Raw genomic sequence first — 27,827 nt, 5'->3', positions numbered from 1 at the left:
ATTTTAGAACGTGCCATGCATGTACCAGATGCGGCCGGTGCACTGGGCACTTAGGGATGCGTATTGATACAGATTTCCCAATTAAATTCTATTCAGATTCACAAGCTTTTGACTTCTATTCGATTCAATATCAATTAATATGGGTTTCTTTAAGTTATAATGTTTGCTTGCATATAAAATATTGTAGTAAGTGTAATTTCCTAATTGCTTATGTCTCAAAAGTATAGAAAATGGCTATTATTCCCTTACAAACTTTTCTTTTGTGACCAGGACTCTGATATTTTGAAATTGACCTATTTCCAATGAGAAATCAGGATAATTTCAGTCCGAAAAAACAACATATGAATCCAAAATCCTCGGATGGCTTAGGGAAAAAGTCTTTAAGGTACATGAGGGCTGCCGACTCCTTATCTAGAGCTCTGACAAATTGTTTCATAAGGCTCAATTTGATGTGCAGTGGTGGCATCAGCAATTTCCGGGGTTCCACCAGTGGCTCCCACTTGATGTTGTTTCCTCCCCACAGAGAACTCTGTCCGCTGTGGCCAGTCCCGTCTGTGGTAGTGCGCCTTGGTGTCCCTGCTGTCCCAAATGCAAAGGTAGCAGGGAAACTTTGTAAAACCACCTTGGAGACCCATCAGGTATGCCACCATTTTAAAGTCTCCTATGACCACCCAGCCGTACTCATCATACTTCAAGGTGTCCAGCAAGGTCTTGATGCTTTTGTAATCCACTTTGAGGTGCACAGAGTGAGCCAGGGGAAGAGACGGGTACTTGCTACCATTATGGACCAGCACGTCATTGAATATTACTTTAGTATAAATACATGTTAATTTGGATTTAACTTTGTGAACAAAAAGACATAAATTTGCCCATTTTCTCATTGGAAATAGGAACATTTAAAAATATCACTGTCCTGGTCACAAAAGCAAAGTTTGTGGGGGAATAATAGCCATTTTCTGTACTTCTGAGATTTGGAATTGGAAATAACACTTACTACCCAGGAAAAAAAAAAAGAAAGTTAAAAGAAAATATATTTTTACACAATGTTATAAAGGCGACCTTTAAACTAGGTACATTAGAAAAATATGAATTGTACTAATCACATTTGATTAGTTTTCATCATTTTGGCTTTTTAAAAATGAACAAATAAATGTATTCTATCAATCAAGAAGATATTATATTTCATATATTATTTGTTACATATTTATTGTATTTTTACAATATTATCTATTTACAAGCATTTACATTGATTTATTGAACACATGCTAAAACAGGTACTGTCTCTTTAACAAAAAGCATTTCTGTAAAGAGTGTCTGTAGAAGAGCGCATGTTAACTATAGAGGACTTGAATGGCTTTACCTCATCTGTGCGATTCATGGTTAGAATTAAATGTTTTTTTTTTGTATAGTTGTTTTTGATCAACAGCTGACTGTAAAGAACAGAAAGGGTATTAAGAGACTATTCAATGATAAATGGGTCACATGGATCTCGTCTTTGACACTAATTAGGCAACACAGAAAACCTCTCTGAATACGCTGTGAAAGGATCTCGCTGATGAACAATTCATGACTAAACTACACAATTACTGGTGAGTGAAATGTAAACATTTACCAGCTAGCAGCCAAATATATTCACTTTCAAATTCATCATATTCACAAATTTGGCTGCAAATGTGAGTGATTTCCTCTCATTGTAGTGGAGGGTAGTGCATTGAGTGAAAGATCAATCTTGGGATTTTAGAAACGATATTGAGATTGTTCAAATGAAGATACCCACCCCTAGTCTCATGGTATTTCTGTGTTTCATGCAGGAGTGCTGCATCTTTTAAACAGTGTCTCAATTTAAAAAGAAATTCTACATTTAAAGCACGACTTGAGACAACCGTGTTCAATTATATTCAATGTGCTAGGTCTGTTTTCTTAGTGCATGACCCAATCGGTTTCAACGGTAAAACTAAACTGTTTACAAAATTTGTGTTCAGTGCCACCCTTACAGCTGTTACAATAAGGCTCTTACAATGGAAGTGAATGGGGGCTAGTCCAAATGTTTCAAATGTAAAGCCACAAGACGTAATGATTATATGCGTTGACATGATTTTATTGTAATAACATTGGTTTCTAACCTTATCTGTGTAAAATTATTTCCAATATTACAAATTTGTTGCCATGATGACGCAAGGGCAGTAAATATTTGATCACACTAAAATAGTGTATAAAGAGAGATTTAAATCACACTAGTGTGTATATTAACATCTCACACTAGAGATGTTAATATGTATAATGTTCATGTCTTGTGGCTAAACTTTTGAAACAGTGTGTATTCTAATATTTATGGACTGGCACCATTCACTTCCATTGTAAGCAAGATTTCTAAATAGAAGAATATTCTTTTTTGTGGAAATGTGGTCAATTGAGCTTAACTTGTATTGAGCGCAGAATATTCCTTTAATCCTTCAGAACCACATTCTTCCCCTGTAAAAGTATTAGTGGTCACTAAACAAGTGAAACTGCCCTTTAAGCCTGAACTCTCAAAACCCCACAAAGACATCCAATACTGTCTGCCCAGACGAAAATTGATGTGTGCTTTTATATAACCATGAACACTGACAAAAATATTGCCTAAAGCATGGTTGAGATAACATCAGCATGTCACTGTTTTTAAACAGAGGATATTGTCCTGATGCAGTGAAATCACAAACAGGATAAATAATGCAGTATTGTAGACCAACCTGTGCTAAGGGGCAAAGCATCAACTAAAAATATAACCCAGGCTTACATTGTTCCTACAGAATGAAAAGTGAAAGAACTTACCCGTATATTCTGCCATGGATGTTGATGTAATGGAAGACGCTGTGGAACCGTTGTCCCAGTCTCTCTCTGTAGTTCGACTGGAATTGCGACTGAGGCCAGGAAATGACTCTACTGATTCCTCTCTGTTCATGGAAAGAACAAGTAGTGACAAATATGCACAATAACATCTCTAGAGGTCACAGTTTGAAGAGCCCATTGATTCTGCAAGAGAAATTAATTAAATGCACACATCTGCACTGCACTCTGTCAGACAGTGGGAGGGACTTACCGTTGAGATCCAGCCCCTCCTGAGTTGACACTGTCTGGTTCAGTAGTGGCTACAGAGGCCAGTGACAGACTCGAGCCAGACTGGACCCTGTTAAGGTTGTCATCTAGTGAGGATCATAGAAGGAATATAAGTCATGGGGCAAAAATGTCAAGAAGGGATCAACCAAAATTCTCTCATAATTTCCAGTCATGCCATCCCAGATGTGCATGACTTTATTTCTTCTGCAGAACACATATTTAGATTTTTAGAAGAATATTTCAGCTCTGTAGGTCCTAACAATGCAAGTGAATGGTGACCAGAACTTTGTAGGTCCAAAAGGCAGTATAAAAGGTAATCCTAGGTAAGCATGACTCCAGTGGTTCAATTCCTATCTTCTGAAGAGATATGAAAGGAGTAGGTGAGAAACAGATCAATATTTAAAGTCCTTTTTTACTGAAAATCTATACCTTCACTTCCACATTCTGGTATGGAAGTGACTTTTACAATCAGCCACCTACTGGTAGGGGCTGATCAAAGGTCAATATTGATGGTAAAAAAAGGACTTAAATATAGATATGTTTCTCACCAATATCTATCATATCACTTTAGAAGACATGGATTTAACCAGTGGAGTCATATGGATTACTTTTATGCTGCCTTTGTCATTTTTCGACCATCTGAGCTCTGGCACCCATTCACTTGCATTGTGAGGACCAACAGAGCTGATATATTCTTCTAAAAATATTAATTTGTGTTCAGTAAAAGAAAGAGAGTCATACATATCTGGGATGGCATGAGGGTGATTCAATTATGAGAGAATTTTCAATTTTGGGGTGAACAATCCCTTTTAAGCAACAAAAATGTACATTATATTTCATAATATTCTCTTATAGGCCTAACTAGGTATTAGTTTATTTATTTGGTTAAGTGCTTTTGCAGACACTCTAGCTGTCATATATCTACGTTTGCTGTCACAGAGTTGTTGCTGTAAAGAGGGTTTTCATAAAAATAAAAAAATCAACTCAAATCAAGATTATGGAATGATATTTCTGCCACTAGGACTTGAATTTGAAATTCAGGGCTAGATTTCCTTGATATTGAATATGCAGTTTTGAACTTGAATTGTAACTAACTTGATATTAAAATGTATGTGGTACGAATTCAAATCTTACATGCTGATTACAGTTACAAAATTACGTCTAGGGGTCTCAAACTACTACTTTACCAATCACAACTCACAGGTCACATTTGTTAAGAGACAGAAAGAACAGCGGACAAATAGTGACAATGTGGGATTGAAGCATGGCTGAGCGAGAGCAACCAACTTTCTCTAGTATAGGTTACTTGTTCTGCCCTAGAACATAGACTAGGAAGAAGTTCCTCACAACAGCATTGTGATTAATCAAGGAGGAGATACAGAATCTACTGCTCTTTCAGAGTACCCTGGATGTATTTGTTGAATTTACCAAAATCTAAATATGAAACCTGAATTAGTGTATTAAACATTTTAATCTGAATTTTAAGATCTGATGTTGTGCTATGTGCATTGAATTTCAAGTTTGATGTAATTCAAATTCAAAACTGCATATTCAATTTCATTTAAAAATATACAAATTCAAGTCCTAGTGGCACAAACATAAATCCTTGGAAGAAACCTCTTGCAACAACTCCAAACTTGAAATTACATCAAATCACACAGAAGTCACATTTGAATGCTTACTGGCAGCGGGGCACTTGGGAAGTATGCTAATTGAGGGCTCCTCCTTTAGCACAGACTTAGGCCTTTGCTTTTTGGGCTTGGTGGTCTTAGGTTTGGGCTGTTCTTGCTCCTCAAATATCTCTTGCTGTTTCCTTCGGAGATATTCCTGCTTTATCAACTCTCTCCTGGTTTTCTCCTCCTCTTTTCTCATTCTTTCCTCTTCGGCTTTCCGTCTGGAATTGGGAACGAAAAGAAGGCTTTTAGAAATTAAACAGCAATGCAGAGCATCTCTTGATCATATCTATATCTCTGGTGGAAGACATATCAGAGGTTGACAAATACCTGGTTTCATCTCTCTTCAGCTCACTTTCAGCCTCCAGCTGTTGTTTGCGGAGCCGAGCCTCCTCTGCCTTCTTTTGTTGTTTCAGCAGAAATGCTGCACGCTTTTTTGCCAATTCATCCTCTGCTTTTTGCTCATCCTGCAGAGATATGTGGATAAAGTGGTCAAAAAACGTATCTGCACTGCAGCTCGCACCTGTCTGAGGAGAGGAAGAATTACACAGATCACTGTCCAGATGTACTCTAAACATTCCAAACAGCTTCAGGTGATTGAGATCTCAAAGTATGAGGAAATTATAATGCAAAAATACAAAGTAAGTAAATACAGAAGCACTCTCATTGTAGAATAGGTGAAGCTGGAGCTGCCGCTCCGCTGAAACAAAACTTTTGTGTCGAGCGTCTTTAAAGGAAACACCCTGATGTTACATCTTAAATGCAGTTATATTTAATGCATTATAGCTTTATTAAAGTTCAAATAATATGGAAGCAGATCATGTAAATGACTACAAACTCCGAAACTGGCATTTCTCTGTGCGGTCAGTGCCTTTTCTATGAGTTGCGCAAATGTTTTGATCTGAGGGGGAGAAACTGAAACTGCATCCGGCTGATGCACACTCTTTCACGGGGACGCTCATCCCTCGAACATGCATGCTTAATGCAGCTTGAGATTATGATTCAAGAAGTCGCGAGCCAATGTATTGAGTCATACTATATGTCACTGTGCATTTCTTATCGTGAAGGAAATTTGCAATATGCAGCTTTATTAATACGAGAGAGTTTGTTTGTTTGTGAGTTAAAGATGGATTGAAGTGAACAGAAGAACAGGTGAGAGAGAGGAAGTCTTCGCCCCATTATACACTGCAACAAAATATGTTTTGATTTGGTTTGTTTTCCAATAAAAATATCTAAAACTCTTTAAAAACAACATACTTGTTTTTTAGCAGCTATACAGCAAAAGAAAAAATTGTTATCAGAGAATGTTGAATATAATATTAAAAATACAAATATTTTAAAATATATAAAAATCCTTAAAAAAAAAAAATGCATTCACCTGAGAAGCATATAAGATATTTAGACTTGCTAATAAGATCTAGATCTTGAATATAAGTATATTTTGTCTTTACTGCACTCGCAGATGTATAACAAAGTAAAAAATACACTTATATTTCTTTACTGATAAAGGATTAATACAACCTTTTAGGTCGGGACACCAGCTGAAAAATCGGTGAAGAACTACTGATTAATCGTTGCAATAATAGCCAAATAATCGTTCTAATAATAGTTAGATTAACAGATTATCAAAATAATTGTTAGTTGCAGCCCTAATTATTAGGGTGTTCTGGGTGGTTGTTTACTGGCCCAAGTATCAGTAGGTGCATCTCCATCATCAGACCAAATGGTTCTGAGCATGTCATGTAACGCCCCATGTTCAAATATGCATACTTCCACCTATTTACTATGGCAATATTACGTAATGCACTGTGATTACGCAGTGTGTTATGATGACTTATTTTCAAATAAAAAAAATAAAAATCCAAAAGGCCAGAAATATTCCACGATCCACAATGTGAAGTTTTAATGAACTCAAATACGTATACAAGTAATATATCTTGTACACAAGTTATTACCAACAGTAATTCATTAACAGTAATTAAATAATTCACAAATCCATACTATACATAGTCTAAATGTATTAAAATACACTGAACTAAGAATATTTTATTTAAAAGGAAAATGGCAATACTTAAATTTCTAAAGGTAAATAAAAGAGAAACTGGTGGTTGCCAGAAAATTACAATCCCTTTTCCTGGAGAGATAAAAACGTATCTAATGTCTTGTCAATTGCACTCACATTACCTTTAAAAAGAAGCCCATGGCAGATTTCTTTTCCCCATCAGCTCCATCAGTAGTGACATCCAATACATTGGAACTTTCATCATCTGGGTTGGCAGCCAAGTCAGACAAGTCCACTTCAACAAGATTGACCTTTCCTCTAGAAATGTCCTCTGAGGAGACATCCTTCCCTGGTCCATCTTCAAATGTAGCTGCAGGGTCCTGCGAGGTACCAGACATAGAGTCATCAAAAGTGACACCCAGGGCTGCAGAAATTGGTTCCATTGACACTGTCCTCAAATTAGCTTCATCATTAAGGTGGAATGTAGTGCTTTTCTGATTCCCTTTGTATTTGTTGAGTGTGTCAAATCTTACAGAACTTTGCACAGAGTCCTCAGGCTCTTCTTTAGGGGTCCTGCCCCCTTGACTGGGCCTGGCTTGGCCGTCAGTAGGCGTAGGAGTGGAGCTCTTCTGCCCTTTGCCTTGTTCCTTAACTAGCAACAGTTCAGAAGGTTTGGAACGGGGACGTGCTGAACTCAGTTTGAGTGGCTTTCGCACCACAGGGCTGCCACTTGGGTCAACGTAATGTACAGAAGCTCTGACTCTGGGTTCAGATGTATTACTTTGGTCACTGCTAGGTGGTGGAGCGGCACCTGTTGGAGACCGGTGATTCTGCTTCATGAGCAGTTCCTGCTGGAGCGAAAGTTGCATCATCTGCTGCTGAATGCTACCTATGGCCTCATTTAGCAACTCAATGGAGCGGTTGCACTCATTAAGATCTATCTCCTCATCAATATCTAAGGCACTAGGAGACACAGTCCCCCCATGTGCCCACTCAATAGAAGCCTTCTCTGGTTCTCCAGACACTTTTGCCCCATCTCTCAAATCATTGACACAGGAGTCATCTTTTGATGACTTTTCTTTTTCTTGATTGAGTTTTTGACCATCTTTCAAGTAGTACTCCGCTTTTGTAGGCTGCGGGAGAGTGTCACTCTTCCCTTTCTTCACTATTTGCAGGAAAGCTGCTTTCCCAAGCTTTAGCCTTTGTCTGGCCATTAAGACCTCCATCTTCTTCTTTTGGCTTTCAATTGCACGTCGCTTTTCTTCAAGCTGCATATGGAGTTGGACAAGTTCAGAGGCCAGCATGTTGGCACTCTCCTTGTTCTGTTGATTTGGACTCTGGTCTCTCTTCATTTTCCATGAAGTGAGAGGAAAGGGGGAACTCTCAGAGCCATCTGGTGTGGTCCGCTGTGAGCTATTGGTGCTGGAGCGGATGTCTTGGTTGCTACCAAACATCTGCATCTTTCGCTCTGCAAAACTGGTCATATGTATGCTGCCACTGGCAACGCTACTGATTTGGGAGTGCTGACCTGGGCTCGAACACCTGCTTTCACCATCCTTATCCTCATGTTCCTTTACATTCATGTCCTCTCGTAGTTTGGCAGACTCCTCATCCTCCTCATAGAATTGTTTCTTGTCCAGATGGAGCTCTTTAGTAAGCTCTGCATCCTGTTCTTCAATCGTCTCCACAGTCTCTATGTCAGTTTCTGGCTGTATATCCCAAGCTTGGACAGGCCTCTTGTCCTCAGGCACAGACGAATGAAGGTAAAACCCAGGTGAAGACGGCTCTATGCTACTTGTCGCCAATGGTCTGAAAGTTTGTGTTTGCTCAGTGGCTGGAGGCACAAATTCACTTGATTTGGGCTCAATAGTTGAATCAAACTCTGAGCTAGTGTTAGGGGTAAAGGTTCGGTTAAGGGTGTTTGGAGTTCTCCGTCTGGAGGATGAATTGAGGCCATCTCCTCCCACAGGTCTCCGTGCTGATCCTCTCTGTCGTCCCTCCCCAAATTCTTCTTCCTTATTCAGGCATATGGACTTCTCTTTGGCTGGTCTCAGAACTGCAGGCATCAGTGGTTCCAAATAGAAACTGGATGTTCGGGAATCAGAGGTTGCTTCCTGCTGCCGCCCCCAAGTTTTTGTTTTAGCACCAGGGGTAGCACTCTGGCACTCTGTGTCCTCAGAGTTTGGAAGGGTGTTGCCATTCTTAGATGAATCTGCCCTGGCAATGGTTACCAGCTCATCCTCCTCATCCATATTAACGTTGCCCAGCAGACCATGTCCATTGACCCATCTAGTAGTGCTCTGACTCGGATGGATCTGGTGTTTGGGTGTGACAGTGGAGGCCAGACTGTCCTCACTGATAGAGCAGGCCAAACTAACGCTGTCACCCGAGGCCAAGTCTGCATCACTGTCCATGAGAACATACCGATTCAGCTGAGACAGTGGCCTGATTTCAGAAACATTATCAAGCAAATATAATTTTGATTTTCGAAAATGAAAACATTAAGGAAAATATTTAAGCCATATGTTTTTTTTTTTTCATATTCATATTTATTAATAGTGTTGTACCTCTGCCTTTTATCTGACCAAGCCACAGATCCTCTCGAGTGACCTTCTTGTGTCAAAGAACTGGAGCGATTTCTACAGGCTGTAAAGAAAAGCACATGAAAAGACAATTTGATTACCTGTTCTCAGGATACTCACTCTATAACTGAAATACAAAAAGGTCTGTATTGGCTCAACGGAATAGTTCACCTAAAAATACAAATTCTCTCATCATTTACTCACTCACGTTTTCTTCTGAAGAACACAAAGATTTTTAGAATAATATCTCTGCTCCGTAGGTCCACACAATGCAAGTGAATAACTCTATAAATCGTGACATCAGCAGTCTCATTGGTGATCATTAAAAGCTCTATTCACTTCCTTGCACCATCTAGAGATTTGCGCATGCATCAAGCACTAGGAAGTGTAATCAAGCTTGAAATCACTATTGCCAAGGAGAATGCAGATGTCAAGTTTTAAAGTGGAAAAGGCTATTTGGACCTTCAAAATTTTGGTCACCATTCACCTGCATTATGTGGTACCTACAGAGCTGAGATATTCTTCTAAAAATCTTTGTTTGTGTTCTGCAGAAGAAAGTAAGTCTTCACATCTGTGATGGCATGAGAATGAGAGAATTACATTTTTTGTGTGAAACACCTTTAAAACCTAACTTATAACTTGCTAAATATCATGAAAACATGTCCAGGTTACATTTCACCCAAAAATAAAAACATATATTATGTAAAGAAAATTAGGCTTATTTTAGCACTATTAGCATTTTTTGCATTGTGGCATTATTTTCATGACATTTAAACACATCTCATTACCATAATGTGGACACTTTATTTTTCTGTAATTTTGGTTGTTCTCAATGGTGATTCTCATTATTAATGAGAATTAACCATTCATTATTATAATGAAAATTACCTCAATTCATAAAATAGGCCTCATTCTATAAACACACTATAATTTATTTATTATTTGTATTTATATTTTCTTTGACATGGGCATAGATCTTGACATGTTTCGTGAGATTCACCCAACTTATGGTCTCAGACTACATGTTTTCTGAGAATGAAAAGTATCTCTGAGGCCCAACATTTTTGGTTAACTTCCATTTTAGCCATCACATCAAAACACAGAAATGACTATATATGGTTATTTGATATTTTAAAACTAATGGCAGCAGCATTTTGGTGCATTACCTGTGCTTTCCTCTCCTGGCTGAACCTTCTTCTGTCTTTGCCTCAGAGGCAGGAGTGGATGAGGCGGGCTGAAGCTGGAACTCCCCTTATTACTGAAACAGCAAGCAGAGGGCATGGTTGGCAAACCACCAGCACACCATATTAGGACAAATGATTCTCGGGTCCCAGAGGTCTATCCAGGCAAAATCTAATCGTAACTGACACAATGCATTTTCCATTTGGTTGGACAAATATAGACAAGCAGCACTGCTTTGTTTATCACATTATAAAGACTAACTTTTCAACATAAAACATTTAGAATACTACAATCTTAGAGCAGTATTCTTGGAACAAGCATCATGCCAAAAGACAAGCAGTGTGGTCAGAATCAGGGTTACAATGTTACACAGTTAATACAATCAATCAGGGATACCCCAATACGCTTGCAGTCTATGCCAATAGTTTTTTTACTTATAAAATAAATCCGATTCACCTTTCAATACATATCACAATTTTCCCAGAGAAATAACTTCTTTAATCGGAATCAACCAATCTTTTATAAAGGGGGGTTCAGCACCAACCCATTTGATCATAATTGCTTATCTATCCAAAATCAGTAAGGTTTTAATAACATTTGAAGTATCCAAAAGTGAGACCATTAGACACATTGACAGGGAGTCTATGACCTTCTGCTTGCTTATTATAGATCATTTCTCACAAACATTATTCCAGAAATCTGCAATAAGTGAACATGAATAAGTAAAGGCAGTGAAAGAATGTGCCAATACTTTTATGACATTTGGGACACTGGAGGGATACAGAACCGTTTATCTTGCTATGTTTGTTTGGAGATATGTAAACTCTGTGTACAGTATTAAATTGCATTTCTTGAAGTCTGTTGCAGACTGAAATGTTTAATGGCAATCTAACAATATTGAACATTTTTGTCAATGTCATATTTCAGGCTCTCACTCCATACCTTGCACAGTGAAATCAGATTGTTTGGTTTATGTTGATATATCATGGGAGTAAAATCTGGATATGAAATGTTTAATTTCAGGGTTCTTAATAAAAAAAAGTGTCTAAATAATGTCAGAATTCTTTAAACTGAGACTACCGTGTCTAACCTGAACAAAGTGTCTTATCTGCAAGTATTTAAAGAAGTCTTTTCTAGGAATATGATACTTTGCCTGTAGCTTCTCGAATTACATTAAGAAATCTTTGTGAAATATTGGGGCGGCTGTGGCTCAGGTGGTAGAGTGGGTCAGCCACTAATCGCAGGGTTGGCAGTTCGATTCCCGGCCCACATGACTCCACATGCTGAAGTGTCCTTGGGCAAGACACTGAACCTCAAGTTGCTCCCAATGGCAGGCTAGCGCCTTGCATGGCAGCTCTTCCACCATTGGTGTGTGAATGTGAATGTGTGTGCGAATAGGTAAATGAAACACAGTGTAAAGTGCATTGGTAACCTTAGGTTAAGGTTAAAAAAGCCACTATATATGTGCAGACTAAATAGATCATATATTCTGTATACTCCTGCATGAGACCAAATTTAAAATTGTGAGCCCACACTGGTGTCATGGAAATTTAAGTTAAGAGTCAGTGTGGATAGGATAGGTGAACTATGATTGTATCCGAGAAACCTTTTAATCGGTGACCATGTTCGAATAACTTTCACTTTGATGGGGGTTTAGGTTTTCTGATGAAGTATATTTATCAGGGAAATCAGTTTGCAAAACTGTTGTTCTGTATCAATCCATAGCGTGTCTTTTGGATTATAAATCCAGTTTAAAAGATCCTGGCCTGCATTTAGTCATGTTTAGAAAGGTCATAGACAATGGGTATAAAAGCTTTGGAAGAATTATAATTGTTATAAGTTTATTCTACATGAAATAGAAACTGGAAATTTGGACCATCTTATAAGATCCTCTTTAATGCAAGAGATTGATGGTTTGATATTAATCATAATAAACCTGTAGCAGTGTAGGTGTAACATTTGGCAACTACTTAAATGGTTTTATAAAATTAGGCTCAGACCTGTTATGTGTTCCCAATGGCATCATAACATTTTCTAATCTCTCATTTATTCTTTGAGATTCTGTAACCATTAGCATCCTTAATTGCTGAAAAAAAAAAACCTTTTGCAGGTGCATTTTTAACTAATCTTAAGAGAAGGAAATAAGGTTTGTTACCCATCTCAAAAAGCCTTTGCCTTGGAAATAATATATAATTGTCTGTCTTTCTGGTTAATAGATTGTTTAACTGAGCCCTTAGAGATTTAATTTCAACATGAAGTTGGTCTGATTTTAAGGAATAAATTGTTTTTCTAGCTGGGCAATCTTGTTTTCTAATATCAATTCAGAGAATAAATCCTTTTTCTTTTTACTAGTGTATGCTATTATTCACTTATAAGAAAAAACTAAACAAAAAAAACTAAATATTGAATAATAAACCTCAAAATGCTGATTCCTTCTCACATGAGAAATACCAAACCAATTATTTTCCATGTGAAAAACAAACAAACAACAACAACAAAACTGCATCCTGCATATAAAATTAACTGTGCAGGAGTGGAACTAACTTGCATAGAAAATCCCATGTACAAATGAGAAATATAGTAAAAAGAAAACACAAAATACTGAATCTGTGAACCTCTCACATTCACCAACTGATGCTGTGAAGAGCAACCAGAGAAACAAGGGGTAGAGAGTTAAAACAGTGGGATTCACATACTCGCAAATTTGTGGTGCGATAACAATTTTCTTATATGTGTTAAACATGCTGTGTCAGCGTTACTCCTCGACAATCAAAAGGAAATGTGTTAGTCATCTTTAGCATTATTCGCACGTTATATAAAATAGTACCTTGCATAGTACGCATCTATTCAAGAGTACCTGCGGGGAATTATTAGAATCGCTGAAATGACTCCACAAAGACGTTTACCCTCAGACGTAGACAAGTAGGTGTCTTTCCCAGCTGTGTTGAGGACTTTTATGGTAGCAGGGTAAATAAAGGTGTATTTCAGTGCCCTCTTTGAGGCCAACAATTCTGATGTTCTGATGCCGACTTCTATTTTCAAAATCCTCCATGCAATTTAGGGTCTTTTGCAAAGAATACTCAAAAGCAGTGAGGCGCATTGAGCTTTTTGCTTGACCACTCACTTCACAGCTCTGCACAATTTTAGAAAGTGTTAGATGACCGTTTTAACATAATTTGAGCTAAATAATGAGGAGCTCCACAGCACATGTCTCACCACTCCCAGAGCATAACGTGATCCCCCTAGCAACATTTATTGTAGGATGCTTTGCTTGAAAGGTGTGCTTGTATCTTGATATTTTGTTATCTAATGTAATGTAATGATACTCAGGCATTAAGTGTGACCTACTTTAAGACTTCAAACGGGGTCATAGTATACAGTATAATGATAATAGAGGGATGTCTGGTTATGTCAACACAATTCCACCAGATTACTGTCAATTGCGCTCAAAACCACAAAGACGAATGGTTTAACACTAGGAAAAGACAAAACCATGAAGCACTTACAGAGGCTCAGATTCTTCAGGGTGCAGGAAGTACCTGTTACAAACTTCTGGGCTGTTCTGTACAGGAAGAGCTGGATCAGCCACACCAGGAGACACCAGGAAGCTCCGTTTGGTGGCATTGGATATTGGCACAGTTGGCCTGGCACTCTTGGGCTGAGTGATTGCTTGTGCTGTAATGAGAATGTTAATAATTAAGTAATATTTTTTGACACAACAGCCCAAATATGGTTGAGGCTTTGTCAAAATCAGTTTACACAAACATTATCTGGTTGTTGAAGAAACCAGACCAGACATAATAAATGAAATAGTTAATCAACTATGAACTAACAATGAACAATACTTTTACAGCATTTATTAATTTTGGTTAATGTTAATTATATATTTAGTTAATTCAGATATTTAAGCAATATCAAGGGTGCAAGAGTGCGATATGGCCCTACAGACGCGGCCAAAAATTATTGCCAAGTTTTCTGCTTCAGTTGTTGTGGTGTTGATTCACATTGTTTCTAGATTATTGTGCAGAGTGATCAGATGCATTGTAAATGCTGATGAGGGAAGAAGTGCTTCCAATCATTGTGATTTTGTTAGTAATGTTTACCTCTAAAGAAAGACATGCAGCCATCATCGCTTTGCATCAAAATGGCCTCACATGCAAGGAAATTGCTGCAAACCCGGATCATCAAGAACTTTAAGGAGAGAGGTTCAACTGCAGTGAAGAAGACTTCAGGACGTCCAGCAAGAACCAGGGCCATCTCCTCCTGTGGAGTCAGCTATGGAGTCATGTCACCACCACCAGTGCAGAGCTTGCTCAATATTGGCAGCAGGTTAGTGTGAGAGCATCTGCACGCACAGTGAGGCGAAGACTTTTGGACAATGGCCTGGTGTCAAGAGGGGCAGCAAAGAAGCCACTTCTCTCCAAGAAAAACATCAAGGACAGACTGAAATTCAGCAGGAAGTACAAGGATTGTACTGGTGCAAATGTCCCCAGGTCTTCCAAACCTAACCACTCCCAAAATCCCCTTTGTCCATGGTTTGGGTATTTAAGGAAAGGCGACGCATTACTCAGGGCTCTCTGTAATCAGACGATCCCAAACAGTTTACTGTTTGTAATGTATATCAGGTGATTGCAATTTGAATTTCTTATGTTTTGATAAAATGTCTAACTTTGACTTATCAATGTCTAATTGGAATTGATGAATTATGTTACCTGATCAATAAATTGTCAACATTTGATTTATTCTGACTGACTCTGAAATTGCTTTTCCCAAACAGATTGAACGATTCGTATGTTACCGCAAGTCTGCGTCAGATTAGTGACGACTAATAATTGGCATTGATTCAAGTGTACTTGGTTTGCAAAGACAAAAAGGAATTTCCGTTTAGAACAGCAAACGCTGCTTGACCAATTTAAATTTGGGTGTCTTACCGCTGTTTTAATTTGATGTTTCTCCAGATAAGTGTACGTAGGAAACCACGCATGGCCAATCCAAAGCTATTATAAGAGAAGTTATGTTGGTCAACTTACATCTGTAATAGTGGCCGTGACCTCTACTGAAGAAAACGTTAAGTTACATTCAAGTGTATGCAATTCCATGGGGGCTATACTGAAGTATCTTTGATTGTGTATACGTGAACGTAACCAATCTCAGGTATATAGCAATTATCTCTGTTTGATGATCCAATACTGGCCACTTGTGATCGTGAGACCCGCGGTGTAGAGAAAACACGCGAGGACCTCAAAGCGACATAGTTTCTTAATCTAAAACGGGTAAAGTATAATTAAAGGAGTTAAAAGAATAATCAAACATTCGCTCACTTTTAATGATACTCAGATATCATTAAAAACCTTTTTCATTTATGGAGTCAGATGAAATAACGAGGTAATACATAAGAGAAAATGTATTTCATTTAATCTTGTTGTGTTGCATACAAGGAAAGACAGTAACGCGCAGAGACCTTCACCCGTATTATTGGAAACCGCCATTGGACCGATAAACGGGCTTACAATGTTAATCTAACTCTTGCAGTAATCATTTATCATATTCATGCAGTTGTGTTATTCAGTTGTGTGCTGAGAATTAATCCATCAAGAAGACCCGCATCATGACTCTTAGCATGTAAACGGGTAAAGTTTCAGCTAGTATATATTTTTCATAAATACATTAATTTATTATTATTATTATTATTATTTAAGACTAGCACACTGACCTAACCATGGTAATAAGGAGCCGTTCCTTCTGTGTAATATGTGTATAAATATGTAATATTATGTAACAAACGGGATAATAATGGGCTCATATAAGTAAATTGACATATTCAACAAAAATAATGTCACTTCATGCATGTCCTTGTACTGGAAAACCATGAACAAAACTATACAACATAAAAGGAAATGCAACCCAGGATACATTAAATACAGGTTATCTTTAATCTATGGCAGGTCGACACTTGATTTCCAATGTAAAATCTGTCCTGAAGCAAAACCAGTTGAGCACACTGAGTTAAAGGTACAGACAGGAGCAGTCTGGCACACCTACAGTAAATGTTAACTGTTAAAATCATAGGACATTACTTTAAAAGCTCACACAACTGATGTTATTTTTCATTTAGTAGTTCATTTAACATGTAAACTAGCATGCTTTATTTCTATAACATGTTATATTTACATGCTATGTTTTATCACGTTTATAATTCTGTTTATTATAATTCTGTTAGCTTTCTTATTTTTTCTATTTATTTATTTACAAAAGGGAGACTTTTTTTTTTTTTAACACATATGTACCAAGAGTGGACACCGCATCACATACTTCAATACAATTTATGGTTCTAAGTTTCAATTATAATAAAGTGTTTGCCCAAAAATTAATAAATTAATAAAATAACCCTTCTGTTTTCACTAATAATAGTAATTGTGTAATACCGTATACCGTGATACCGTGAAACCGTGATATTTTCTGAGACTGTTATCATACCATGAAGATCTCATACCGTTGCAACCCTAGTGCAAAGTTATTTTCTCTGATGAAGCCCCCTTCCGACTGTTTGGGACATCTGGAAAATCGATAGTCCGGAGAAGAAAAGGTGAACGCTACCATGAGTCCTGTGTAGAACCAACAGTGAAGCATCCTGAGACCATCCATGTGTGGGATTGCTTTTCATCCAAGGGAGTGGGCTCTCTCACATTATTGCCCAAAAACACTGCCATGAATAAAGAAAGAGCAACTTCTCCCAACGATCCAGGAGCAATTTGGTGATGATCCGTACATTTTCCAGCATGATGGAACACCATGTCTCAAGGCAAGAGTGACAATGAAGTGGCTCGGTGATCATTGCATTTAAATTTTGGATCCGTGGCCATGCAACTCCCCGGATCTTAATCCCATAGAGAACATGTGTTCAATCCTCAAAAGGCGAGTGAACAAGGAGAAGCCCACAAATTGTGATCAACTCCAAGCACTAATAGGGCAAGAATGGATCGCCATCAGTCAGGATTTGGCCCAGAAGCTGACATTCAGCATGCCTGAGCGAATTGCAGAGGTTATGAAGAACAAGGGTCAACACTGTAAATATTGACTCTATGCATATTGAATGTTTTTGCCAATAAAAGCCTTTAAAACTTATGAAATACTTTTCATTGTTTTCCAGTATACCATAGAAACATGTGAAATAATTATCTACAAATACTGAAGCAGTAAACTTTGCAAACACAAACTTTATGTCACTGCCAATATTTTGGCCACGGCTGTGCATCAGCACTGCTGTGATTCGGCTGCAGGTTATCACAGCAGTGCTGATTTAGGGCCATATAGCATGACTACGAGTGTGATATTGCTTATATACAACAGTTCAATGAACAAGTGCATTTTATAAAATTAGGAAAAACTGAATACAGCCATAAAAAACATTTGTGCATGGAACTATATTACGCAGCGGATCAGAATCTGCCGTTGCTAGTTTAAACCAAATGATGCGTCCAAGCATAATTCAAAATGTCACAAGAGAGTGTGTGTACAATCATCTTTCTGTTGCCACTCCCAAGCAGAGATGGTGTAGTGTGTTAGTCCGCTTTCTAAAAATAATGTCATTTTGGTCAAATTCATCCTATTTTCTTAGTGGAAAAATTCCTCTCCAATGTGGAAAATCCGGTAAGAGGTAAGAACCTTGAGTTTGTGTAATTAATCAGTCTGTTGTGTCTCTCAGCTGTGATGAGCCTTAATGCTTAAGTTGTTAGTTTAAAGCTGTTTAAAGCTATTTCCTAGCTTTAGTAGTGTAGTAGTAATATGAGCGATCATGTTGTGCTGATGAATGTAAACAATAACTGATGCTGACTCATGTTCCTTAACTGGCTTCTATTACACACAAAAATGGTATTTTGCCACCACATGCTAGCTAAAATATGTCATGTCAAAAACAAAAACAAATTACATGTAAAGAGATGCATATACCTCTTAACACATATGCAAAGCTCTTACACTTTAGTTTAGAATGGTATGAACACAAGCGGAGTGATACAAACAGTGAAGCGTCGGAGTGCTGATGGTGTGAGACCATCAGTATTCATGAAACGTCTCTCATCCAATCAGATTCAAGGACCGGAACGAACCGTTGTATATTTATTTATAACTTAACTTTCGCCAAGATTAATACGTGACCTACAAAAATTATTGTTTGTTAGTTTGATACTTATTGCATTATAGTTTTTTTTATGTTATTTTAGAATCTTGTAAACTGAAGTAATTACCCCAGATTTAAAGTGTTGTAGCAGAAAACCACATTGACCATTTTCAGACGCTTTGAACAATAATATGACAAACAGAGCAAAATCATTCCTCACCATCTTTAAATTCCTGAAAGTCCCTTGGACGGACAAATTCAGGTTTGACAATCTCAAACCACCAGAAAAGCTCTGCAATAAACACCACGACATTGTGCTGCAGGAAGAATCCAACAGTGGAAAAATCAACAACAGACCCATATGGAAATAAAAGAAATTGATAATGATAAGACTCATAATGCATGACTGAATAGCTTACCTTGAGCACAGGAGGTGCATACAACATGTCCTCCAGAGTCAAATAGAAGCTTTTGTGAAGGTACTCATTGGCAAACTCTTTTAGCAGCTGGACATTATAAAGGCTGTCTGCTATTGAGGTCACCTCTTTCAAGCAGATATCTGCAAACAACAAAAAAGACGAGGTAAGCAAACAAGCTATCCTATGGCATGTAGTTTCTGACATTCATAAACTGTAAACAAAGGGCTGAAACGGAGTCAATATTTGCTTGAGGGCTGAAATATCTGAAAAGACAATTTCACAGAGCAGTTTATTTAAGCTCAAGAGGCAATCTGACGTGCAGCAACAGGTGAACAAAACAACAGCATGAGAAATCAAAAATTACACAGCTCTAGAATTAACATTGTAGCATCACACTTCAACTTCAATCAGATATTCAAGGGGGGGAGTGCCAGAATCAACTGTTATTTTGTCCAACGGGATGTACATGGACATCTGTCTATTTGATGGCATAATTAAAAAAGGCAAATTATTATTATTATTTTTAATTCATTTATTTAGTTTCTAATAACATGTCCACAAATTTATCACACAATTTGTATCTATCATCTCAAAAGGAAGACCATTCATAAATCATATAAACCTCAAAGCATTGATCCAGTTACCACACACTTTAAATTCAAAAGCTGAAATCAACCCACGTACTATTGTCATTTGTGCGTGTTTTCACTTTCCGTATTGTATACAGAGCACCCAGAAAGTAGTCACAAAACTTCACTTTTTCCACATTTTGTTATGTTACAGCCTTATGCCAAAATGTATTAAATTCATTATTTTCCTCAAAATTCTACAAAGCTTGTAGCATCATACACAAAAAGACTTGAGGCTGTAATTGGTGCCAAAGGTACTTCAACAAAGTATTGAGCAAAGGCTGTTAATAACTTATTTTTAGTTTTTTAGTTTTAATAAATTTGCAAAGATTTCAAACAAACTTCTTTCATGTTGTCATTATGGGGTATTGTTTGTAGAATTTTTAGGAAAATAATGAATTTAATCCATTTTGGATTAAGGCTGTAACATAACCAGCCAGTGGTGGCTCAGCAGTTAAGGCTGAGGCTTGAGCAAGGCCCTTGACCCTATCTGCTCCAGGGGCGCCGTTTCATGGCTGACCCTGCACTCTGACCCCAGCTTAGTTGGGATATGCAAAAACAACTGCATTTCATTGGCTCTGTACCTGTACTCTGCACAATGACAATAAAAGTTGAATCTTAATCTAACACAATGGTTGGGGAGTAACAGAATACATGTAACAGGATTATGTATTTAAAATACAAAATATAAGTAACTGTATTCCACTACAGTTACAATTTAAATAATTAGTCATTAGAATATAGTTACAGTTAAAAAGTACTTTGATTACTGAAGAGATTACTTTGCATTTTATTGTAATTTATTTCATTTAATATTTAGTCCTTTCAGATGGAAAACATTTATACATATAAATGATGCGATACAAAGTGCATTTGAACAGCGGTGAAACATATATATTAATAAAAACTCAGTAAGACATAACATGTGTATTATGTCTTACTGAGTTTTTATAGTCAAAACAAGTGAAAAAGATATACCAGTGCAGAAGTAATACAAAGAATTTGGAATACGATACTGACCTTGAGTATTCTAACGAAATACATTACAAATTACATTTTACAGCATGTATTCTGTAATGGAATACATTTCAGAAGTAACCCTCCCAACCCTGTGTTTATGTTACACATTATGCATTTCTTCTGCTATGAATTCCTTTTGTACATATATTTGACAATGTATTGCACTGTCTATGCTTATGTATGTATTCCCCCTGTTGTATCCCTCTTTATGTATTGTATCTCCTTGTATGTGCCCCTTTTTGTTTGCTGCATGTATCATCTTTTATGTACTCTCTATGTATGTTCTGTTGCAATAAAAAAGTAAAAATAAAATTTGGACTAGTAGAATATCCTGAACATGATTTAATGTCAAAAGGGCTTGCAACTCCATTCTCTTTTGATTATCATTAAACATAGTAAACAAAAATAAAATAAATTAATACGCTTTAAATCACTGCTGCAAAAGCCACCAAAACACTGCTTTTGTAGCAAATTTGTTCATCACCTTTAACAATTAAATTAGAGACAATTGCTGTCCGACTTCAAAATCATTTGTGCGTAATATAATAGATTGGTACACTATAAGGTTTTATTACTGTACATGGCTAACTGGAATACTTGATTCTGATTGGACAATTGCAGCATTCAGTGGTCAAGTAGAATAATTACTTTCTATCATAGCTTACTTAAATAGCTTTGCTCGAGTTCTACTAAATCAATATTTAGTAGCAGTGTAATAAGCATAATTGTTCATTTCAAATATACAAATTCTAATAGTTTATGAAATAGTTAATAGAAAAATAAAGACTTTGAGTATGGTACAAATCACTAATCACATTAACAACTTCCATAAATATTTAGGCTGTTTATTTGTTTAATATCTGTCAGTTACCATATTTAAGGCTGTACTTGTCTACATAGTGTCTGTGTACTGCTAAGATATGTATATGATTGGTATCTGGCAAACAAGACCCTAAACTACACCATTTATATATGCCTTCCTTAAGATTGACTAGTCAACTAGTCACATGATTTTGAAAATGTGTAGTTGTACACCACCCTTCTTTTACATATCACACCGTAAATAATTATACGTTGCTGCAGTGTTATTCAAAAAAGAGTAGCAAAAGGTGTCCCTCTACCATCAAGCTTCATCAGGTCTGGGCAATAGTAATGGACCACTGTCAGCAGTGCAGCACCGTCACACACGTCCCTGATCAGGTCCTCCAGCAGGGGGAAGTACGGTAGTGGTCTACCCGAGGCATGATCCCGCCGATACCGTACCTGCGGGTGACAGATGATAGGGAGACAAACTGTCACAACCACCTACTTTACTCCAACATGCCACAATACAAAAGTGACTTATGACACATGGGGACAGGTATCTTCTATGCCAGCGACCTGTTTCAGGAAGGGAATTATTTAAGCCCTGACACACCTGAATATGGCTGTGTTTCCCAAAAGCATTGTAAGCCTAAGTAGATCGTTGGAATTGTGCGCGCCAATGATCTCTACGATCAACTTAAGCTTCCGATGCTTTTGGGAAACACAGCATTAGAGGATCGACCGATATTGTTTTTTTCAGGCCGATGCCGATCTTTTGAAATCCGGGTTGGCCGATGGCCGATTAATGCTGCCTATTTATTTTGGCCGATATCTGGCCGATATGTGCTTGTTTTTAACCTCTTATTTGAACCTTTTATTTGAAAGATAAAATGTAACAAATAATTACTTAAGATAGACAACATTTCTCAACAAATACGTTTATTGAACACTTGACCAATCTGCACTTGTACACTTAAATTAAAAATGTATAATGTAAAAACATATTGTATAAATAATGTATAACAAATATATTAAATAAACAAAGCAGGTGTTACGAACTGCTCCGAGACACGAAGGTTGAGATCCAAATGCAGCTTTAATTAAGGGGCAATCCAGACACGTAATCCAATATTCAGAGCATCCAAGAGAAGCACAGGCATAACTAGGGATGGGTATCGTTAAGGTTTTAATGGTATTACTACTCTTACCGATACTGCTTATCGATCCGGTACTTTAACGGTAATCTTAACGGTATATATATATTACACAAATATTAACGTTATATAGGCACAGTGATTTCATTTCAGGAAGGTCTACTAACATTACTGTTCAGGTGTGGGCTAAAAATAAATCTAATAAAGTAATCAATTGTAAAATAACACTGCATAGTTTATCATAGATAGATTAATGCTCATTAATGCAGAAGTTATTCATTCAACAAGAGCTGCAAGTGATTTTCTCTTCGCCTTTTGTTGTTTGATTCGCAGTAATGGGTCAATCGTCAACATTTTCATTAGACTGCTTCCCCTTTAAGACCGAGTTCAGAGTCTAATAGGCTCCTGATGCAGCATATTTTCTCCCAACTATTTCCATAACTACGTCCATTTAAGACATAAACTGTGTTTAAGTGAATCTCCAAGCCGGTCGTTTTGACATATTTTTGTGTATATTTGATCGTTTAGACGCACACATGAAACCCAAAGTAGCCTATACTTTGCTTGTCTATTTGCGGTGTGTTTCGGAGCGCGCAGCGCCTTGGGAACGGTATCTCTTGCGCTCTTTTTATTATTAAACGCGTCCCGCAATTCAGCAACAGTAGCAATTTACAACAATCACCGATCGTGCTGATTCTGACGTTAAGTTTGAGTTTTAGGGAGAAATGTCAGTGCACCGCTGTGAAGGGAAGGAAGTTGTGCTAGACAGAATGCGGCTTATGTATAAATATTATTTTTATAATCTTTCGAAGGCGAAATCTAAAATAAAATCAGACTAATATCACAGATCTAAACCAGGCTACGTTTGAATGTTTAGTTCTGTCCTCCGTCATCACTCATTATGCAGGGCTCAAGTTGTGCTCGCTGTGGCTTTTATTACTTATTTCTCTGCATTGAGTGACAGCCCTCTCAAATATAAGACACACAAACAGAACAAATAAAAGTCTCAGATTCACTGTCTGTAATTGCAAAATTCTTGCTTCCTTATTGTGACATGATAGCCACCCTTCTGCTGTGATAATGCAACTTCAACTACGCTACCAATATCCAAAGTAGCCGAACGTCATGTCAACTATCGCGTTTGTCACGTTTTTTCTTGAAGTTGGCAGTAACATATCAAACGTTTTTAAATATAAATAAGTTATACAAATTTAACCCTTACTGTTTTCTCCAAGGAACTTAGCTCCTTCCTTAGGCACTGGATGAGGTCTGCTCACTCTGCTGGAAAATAACTCTAGGGGCAGCGTGCGTTGAATACGTGTTCCACAACAACACTAGGCTGCCCACAGATGCGCCTGCCTAATAATCGGCTTGATATGCGTGGATATTGGCCAATGCCGATTATGTAAAAAATGCAAAAAAATCGGCCGATTAATCGGCCGACCGATTAATCGGTCGACCTCTACACAGCATATAACTCTATTTTCCGGACTAATAAAACTAGAGGGTTATGCAAAAAGACTAAATACAAATTCAAGGGATGATTCAACCAAAAATTAAAATTCTGTAATTTAATCACTGCATTGTTCATACAAAGCAATATGACTATACACAAATGTCATCTACATGTCTGTTCCATTGTGCAGTTACTTTTTAATGAGGTGATAAAGGTAATTCCACATTAACCAACTGGTGACCTCAGAATAGACCTACAAAATTCAGACCTGGAAAAGTCATCTATTTTTTTTTTTTTACACAGACACTTAAGACTAGTTACAAACAGGACAGAGTGAGAGCTAGACTACTGATCTAAAGAGTAGTCATGTCACGGTAGGGATGCACAATTAATCGAAAAACGAATTGCGATTATAACTGTCGTGATTATAATAGCTCCTCCCCGGGTGGATCGGAGTCAGACCCACGACCCCCGGCGGGCGTTCTTTCCGCCGGGGTCGTGGGTCTGACTCCTGTCCACCCGGGGAGGAGCTATTATAAAAGGTAACTGCACAATGGAACAGACAACCGAGTGGAGGAGTGTCCCCAGGAGTCGCCGTGCATGCAGAGGTGCGTTCTGACTGTAGTAGATAACTGAATTTGGGGATACAATTTATTTTTATAACATTGACCTTCACTGCCATAGACAAATGTATTGAAGCCCACCTATCCACATCACACGAGAACCTTTTCATTAACAAACTAAATCTCTCAAATTTTCTGCAATTAAAATGCCTAAATACCTAATGCCTTGCTTGTGCTACTTGCTTGTGCCAGGTTGGAAAGCCGTGGCTGGGCAATATGCTGTCAGAGCAAGAGCTTCCAATTTAAACAAATTCACCCTGTATCCTGAACATTTTATGGAGGCTAAACATAGATCTACTATAGGGTCGGAGCCAAATAATAATTTATCATCTGCATAGAGAAGTGCACCACACCTCTTGCTACAATACCAGGAAAATAATCCTCTTTTCTTATTGTGGCTGCTTATGTTTTCAGGGCAAAACAAAACAATAAAGGGGAGAGGACAGCCTTGCCAGGTTCCCCTACCAAAAGAAAATTAAATGAATCCATTACTTTGCACTGCTGCTAACGGTTGTTTTTAAAGTAACTTATTCCACCAAATAAGAGTGCTCCCAAAATCTTAAAAAGATAGTCCCATTCCACCCCATCAAAGCCTTAACATCATGTGAGATGGCAGCGATTGGGGTCTGATCAATCACTACTGACAGCAGTAGTGACATAGATAGATGTATTATTTTTCTTTAAAATAAACCATGCCATTAAAATGTACATAAATATTTTCAATAAAAATTTAATTTTAAAATGGCCCAAGTAAATAATAACAGTGAAATAACAAAAGTGAACGAATGAGCTCAACAGCAAGACAACAAAGAAGGTAGGAGCCAGTGGGCAGACAACAGTACAACAAACCCTCTCACACTGCATCAGTAAAATGCACGATATATTGTCTGTATTGTTGATCGAGTGCAGGAAAAATTACCCACTCACACCATTGATTTAATGAAGGCCATAGCTTGTCATGGGCATGTAAAAGTCTTGTCCATCCTTGGAGTCAATTTTCAGCTTAGCAGGATGAAGCAGTGCAAAGCCTACCTTCTGTTGGTGCAGTCATTTTTACACTCGTTTAATCTGTCCTGCTTCACTTGTGGAGCTCTAGCAAAGTCCGGAAAACCATGATGTTGTGCACCTCCCAGCACAACTTGCCTTTTTTCACCACTCGTAGAACAAAGTCTCTGACAGCAAGAATCTTCCCAGGTTAGATCGGAAGCTGATTGAAAATGGCACTAGTCTCTGGGTGTGCTCAATTTTGAGCCGGCGACCCGCTATGTCGATCATATATGGAACGAGACCCTCCAAAAACCTCACCATATCTTGACATTCTTTTCCCTCTGGGATTCCAATTAAACTAACATTATTACATCAGCAATTCTGATCCTGAGGAGTGTCCGACCTTTGTGAACATAAGTGATTTTTAATGTCCCCACAGCCTGACAATTTCAAACCTTTTCGACATACTGCCGTCCCAGCACAGTTTAACAAACAAAACTATTACAGTTCTCACTAGTTAATATTGCTTAAAATTTTAAGCGGGTCTCGCATCGAAGCGACCAACCCTCACATAGCGACATATGACTCCCCAATTAAACTTGTTAAGGGAACAAATTCTGTTTATCTTTCAACCCGTTTTTGTCATGTAATTCAATACCATGATAATACTGTATACTGTAGTAAAAGCTTCAACATTTATCGTGATGTGAAAATGTTATCCTGTCAAATGTCAAGGGGGAGCAGATTAAAGACAGAATATGTCAGTATCACTTGTAAATACTCGACAGTAGAGTTGGGGATCAAGAAGTGGTATTTATTTAGAACCATTTTTTTAAATACCAAAACCAAATTAACGTCTGACCAACGATTTTGCATTGTTCCACCAAAACGGATGGTACACCATAATAAAAAGTGAAAAAGTACACAGCTGCATGGCAGTTGTCATGATGATCAGCATGCTTCTTATTTTCAGCCAGATGTCCTCAAGAATCAGCTATCAACTTTATTGTGATTTGTTGTGTCCTGCAATCTAAATCTCTGTTTATGCACCTTATTGTGGTAATTTGCCGCTTTTGCACATTAAAAGTGGTGTTTTCGAAACAATTCATTATTCTCCATCAAAATACCAAAAAGAATCATTCATTGAAATATTAAGGAACCTGCATCATTAAGAGGAATCAGAATGGTTAAATTCCTTATAATTCACATATCTACTCTACAGGCTCCTGCATGCAATGGTCCAGTGCAAACATAAGATCAGGCTGAGGCACTGACACAGCCAAGAGAGACAGACAGAACGAGAAATAGACAAATGGAAATGGAAATGACTGCCACAGATAATCCAGCACAGATATGCGACAACAGCTGAGTTAGATAACATGGACATAAACCCACACATACGCTCATTAACTTCATGGGAACAAAGAATGAAAGGCAAATCATTTAGTGTGATTACAGGGCAGCATAAGCCACTGGACAGAAGCGTCTCCCAGTGTGCATTGATTAGATAAAAGCGTAGCCTGAGTGGTGATGGTGTGCGTTCAGAATGAAACATACTACACGTGCAGTGGTGGAGACGAAGCACTCACAGCCAACTTACAGGTACTAGTTTCCAATACCATTTTGAGGGAGACTATCCAAGTAGCGAGGGATGAGGTTAGAGGGAAAGAGACAGGAAGAGGAGCAGAAATGATGTAAAGTCAGGGAAGAAAAGAGCAGACAGGTCTGACCTTGCTAAAATGATGCCACTGAAGATATTATACAAATGCCATTAGGAGTATTATGACACTGGTTAAATAAATATAATGAGATGAGTCTCGCCATTTCAGTTAACACCTGCATCTGCACCTGAGGTCCTGTTTACACCTGGTATTATGACCTATGAAAAGGGGTCAAAATACAAGTTTCAAATGTGTGTTTCTGTGTGTTTTTGATGGTAGATTCTAACTTTTGGAAAAACAGGCCGCTACATGACCAAATGTGATTTTTAAGCCGCAAAAGGCTGCAATTTAATTAAATAAATATGTAGTCTGTATGTGCTATGCACTACAAAGTGCAGTAGTGCTCTGCTTGCGGTCATT

At 37.7% G+C, this 27,827-nt stretch overlaps 1 protein-coding gene across 3 annotated transcripts in view; it reads right to left on the bottom strand.

Annotated features, from left to right (window-relative positions):
• Positions 1 to 27,827, bottom strand: part of LOC127636127 (calmodulin-regulated spectrin-associated protein 1-B-like) — a 54,400-nt gene that overhangs the window by 2,796 nt on the left and 23,777 nt on the right. For 2 of the 3 annotated variants that reach the window (XM_052116554.1, XM_052116539.1), the window contains exons 6-17: positions 27,347 to 27,379; positions 21,844 to 21,985; positions 19,074 to 19,213; positions 18,875 to 18,971; positions 14,042 to 14,210; positions 10,520 to 10,611; positions 9,339 to 9,417; positions 6,954 to 9,216; positions 5,100 to 5,236; positions 4,779 to 4,990; positions 3,080 to 3,182; positions 2,812 to 2,933 (exon numbers count right to left, since the gene is read on the bottom strand). In XM_052116554.1, the coding sequence (XP_051972514.1) occupies positions 2,812 to 2,933; positions 3,080 to 3,182; positions 4,779 to 4,990; positions 5,100 to 5,236; positions 6,954 to 9,216; positions 9,339 to 9,417; positions 10,520 to 10,611; positions 14,042 to 14,210; positions 18,875 to 18,971; positions 19,074 to 19,213; positions 21,844 to 21,985; positions 27,347 to 27,379 (3,589 nt within the window). The remainder of the gene's footprint in view (positions 1 to 2,811; positions 2,934 to 3,079; positions 3,183 to 4,778; positions 4,991 to 5,099; positions 5,237 to 6,953; positions 9,217 to 9,338; positions 9,418 to 10,519; positions 10,612 to 14,041; positions 14,211 to 18,874; positions 18,972 to 19,073; positions 19,214 to 21,843; positions 21,986 to 27,346; positions 27,380 to 27,827) is intronic. The other variant, XM_052116545.1, reaches the window with a different exon arrangement.

The sequence above is a fragment of the Xyrauchen texanus genome, chromosome 4 (assembly GCF_025860055.1).
Source record: "Xyrauchen texanus isolate HMW12.3.18 chromosome 4, RBS_HiC_50CHRs, whole genome shotgun sequence".
Classification (NCBI taxonomy): Eukaryota; Metazoa; Chordata; class Actinopteri; order Cypriniformes; family Catostomidae; genus Xyrauchen; species Xyrauchen texanus.
The sequence above is the reverse complement of the archived record's forward strand: the minus strand, read 5'-3'. Positions and strand labels throughout refer to the sequence as shown.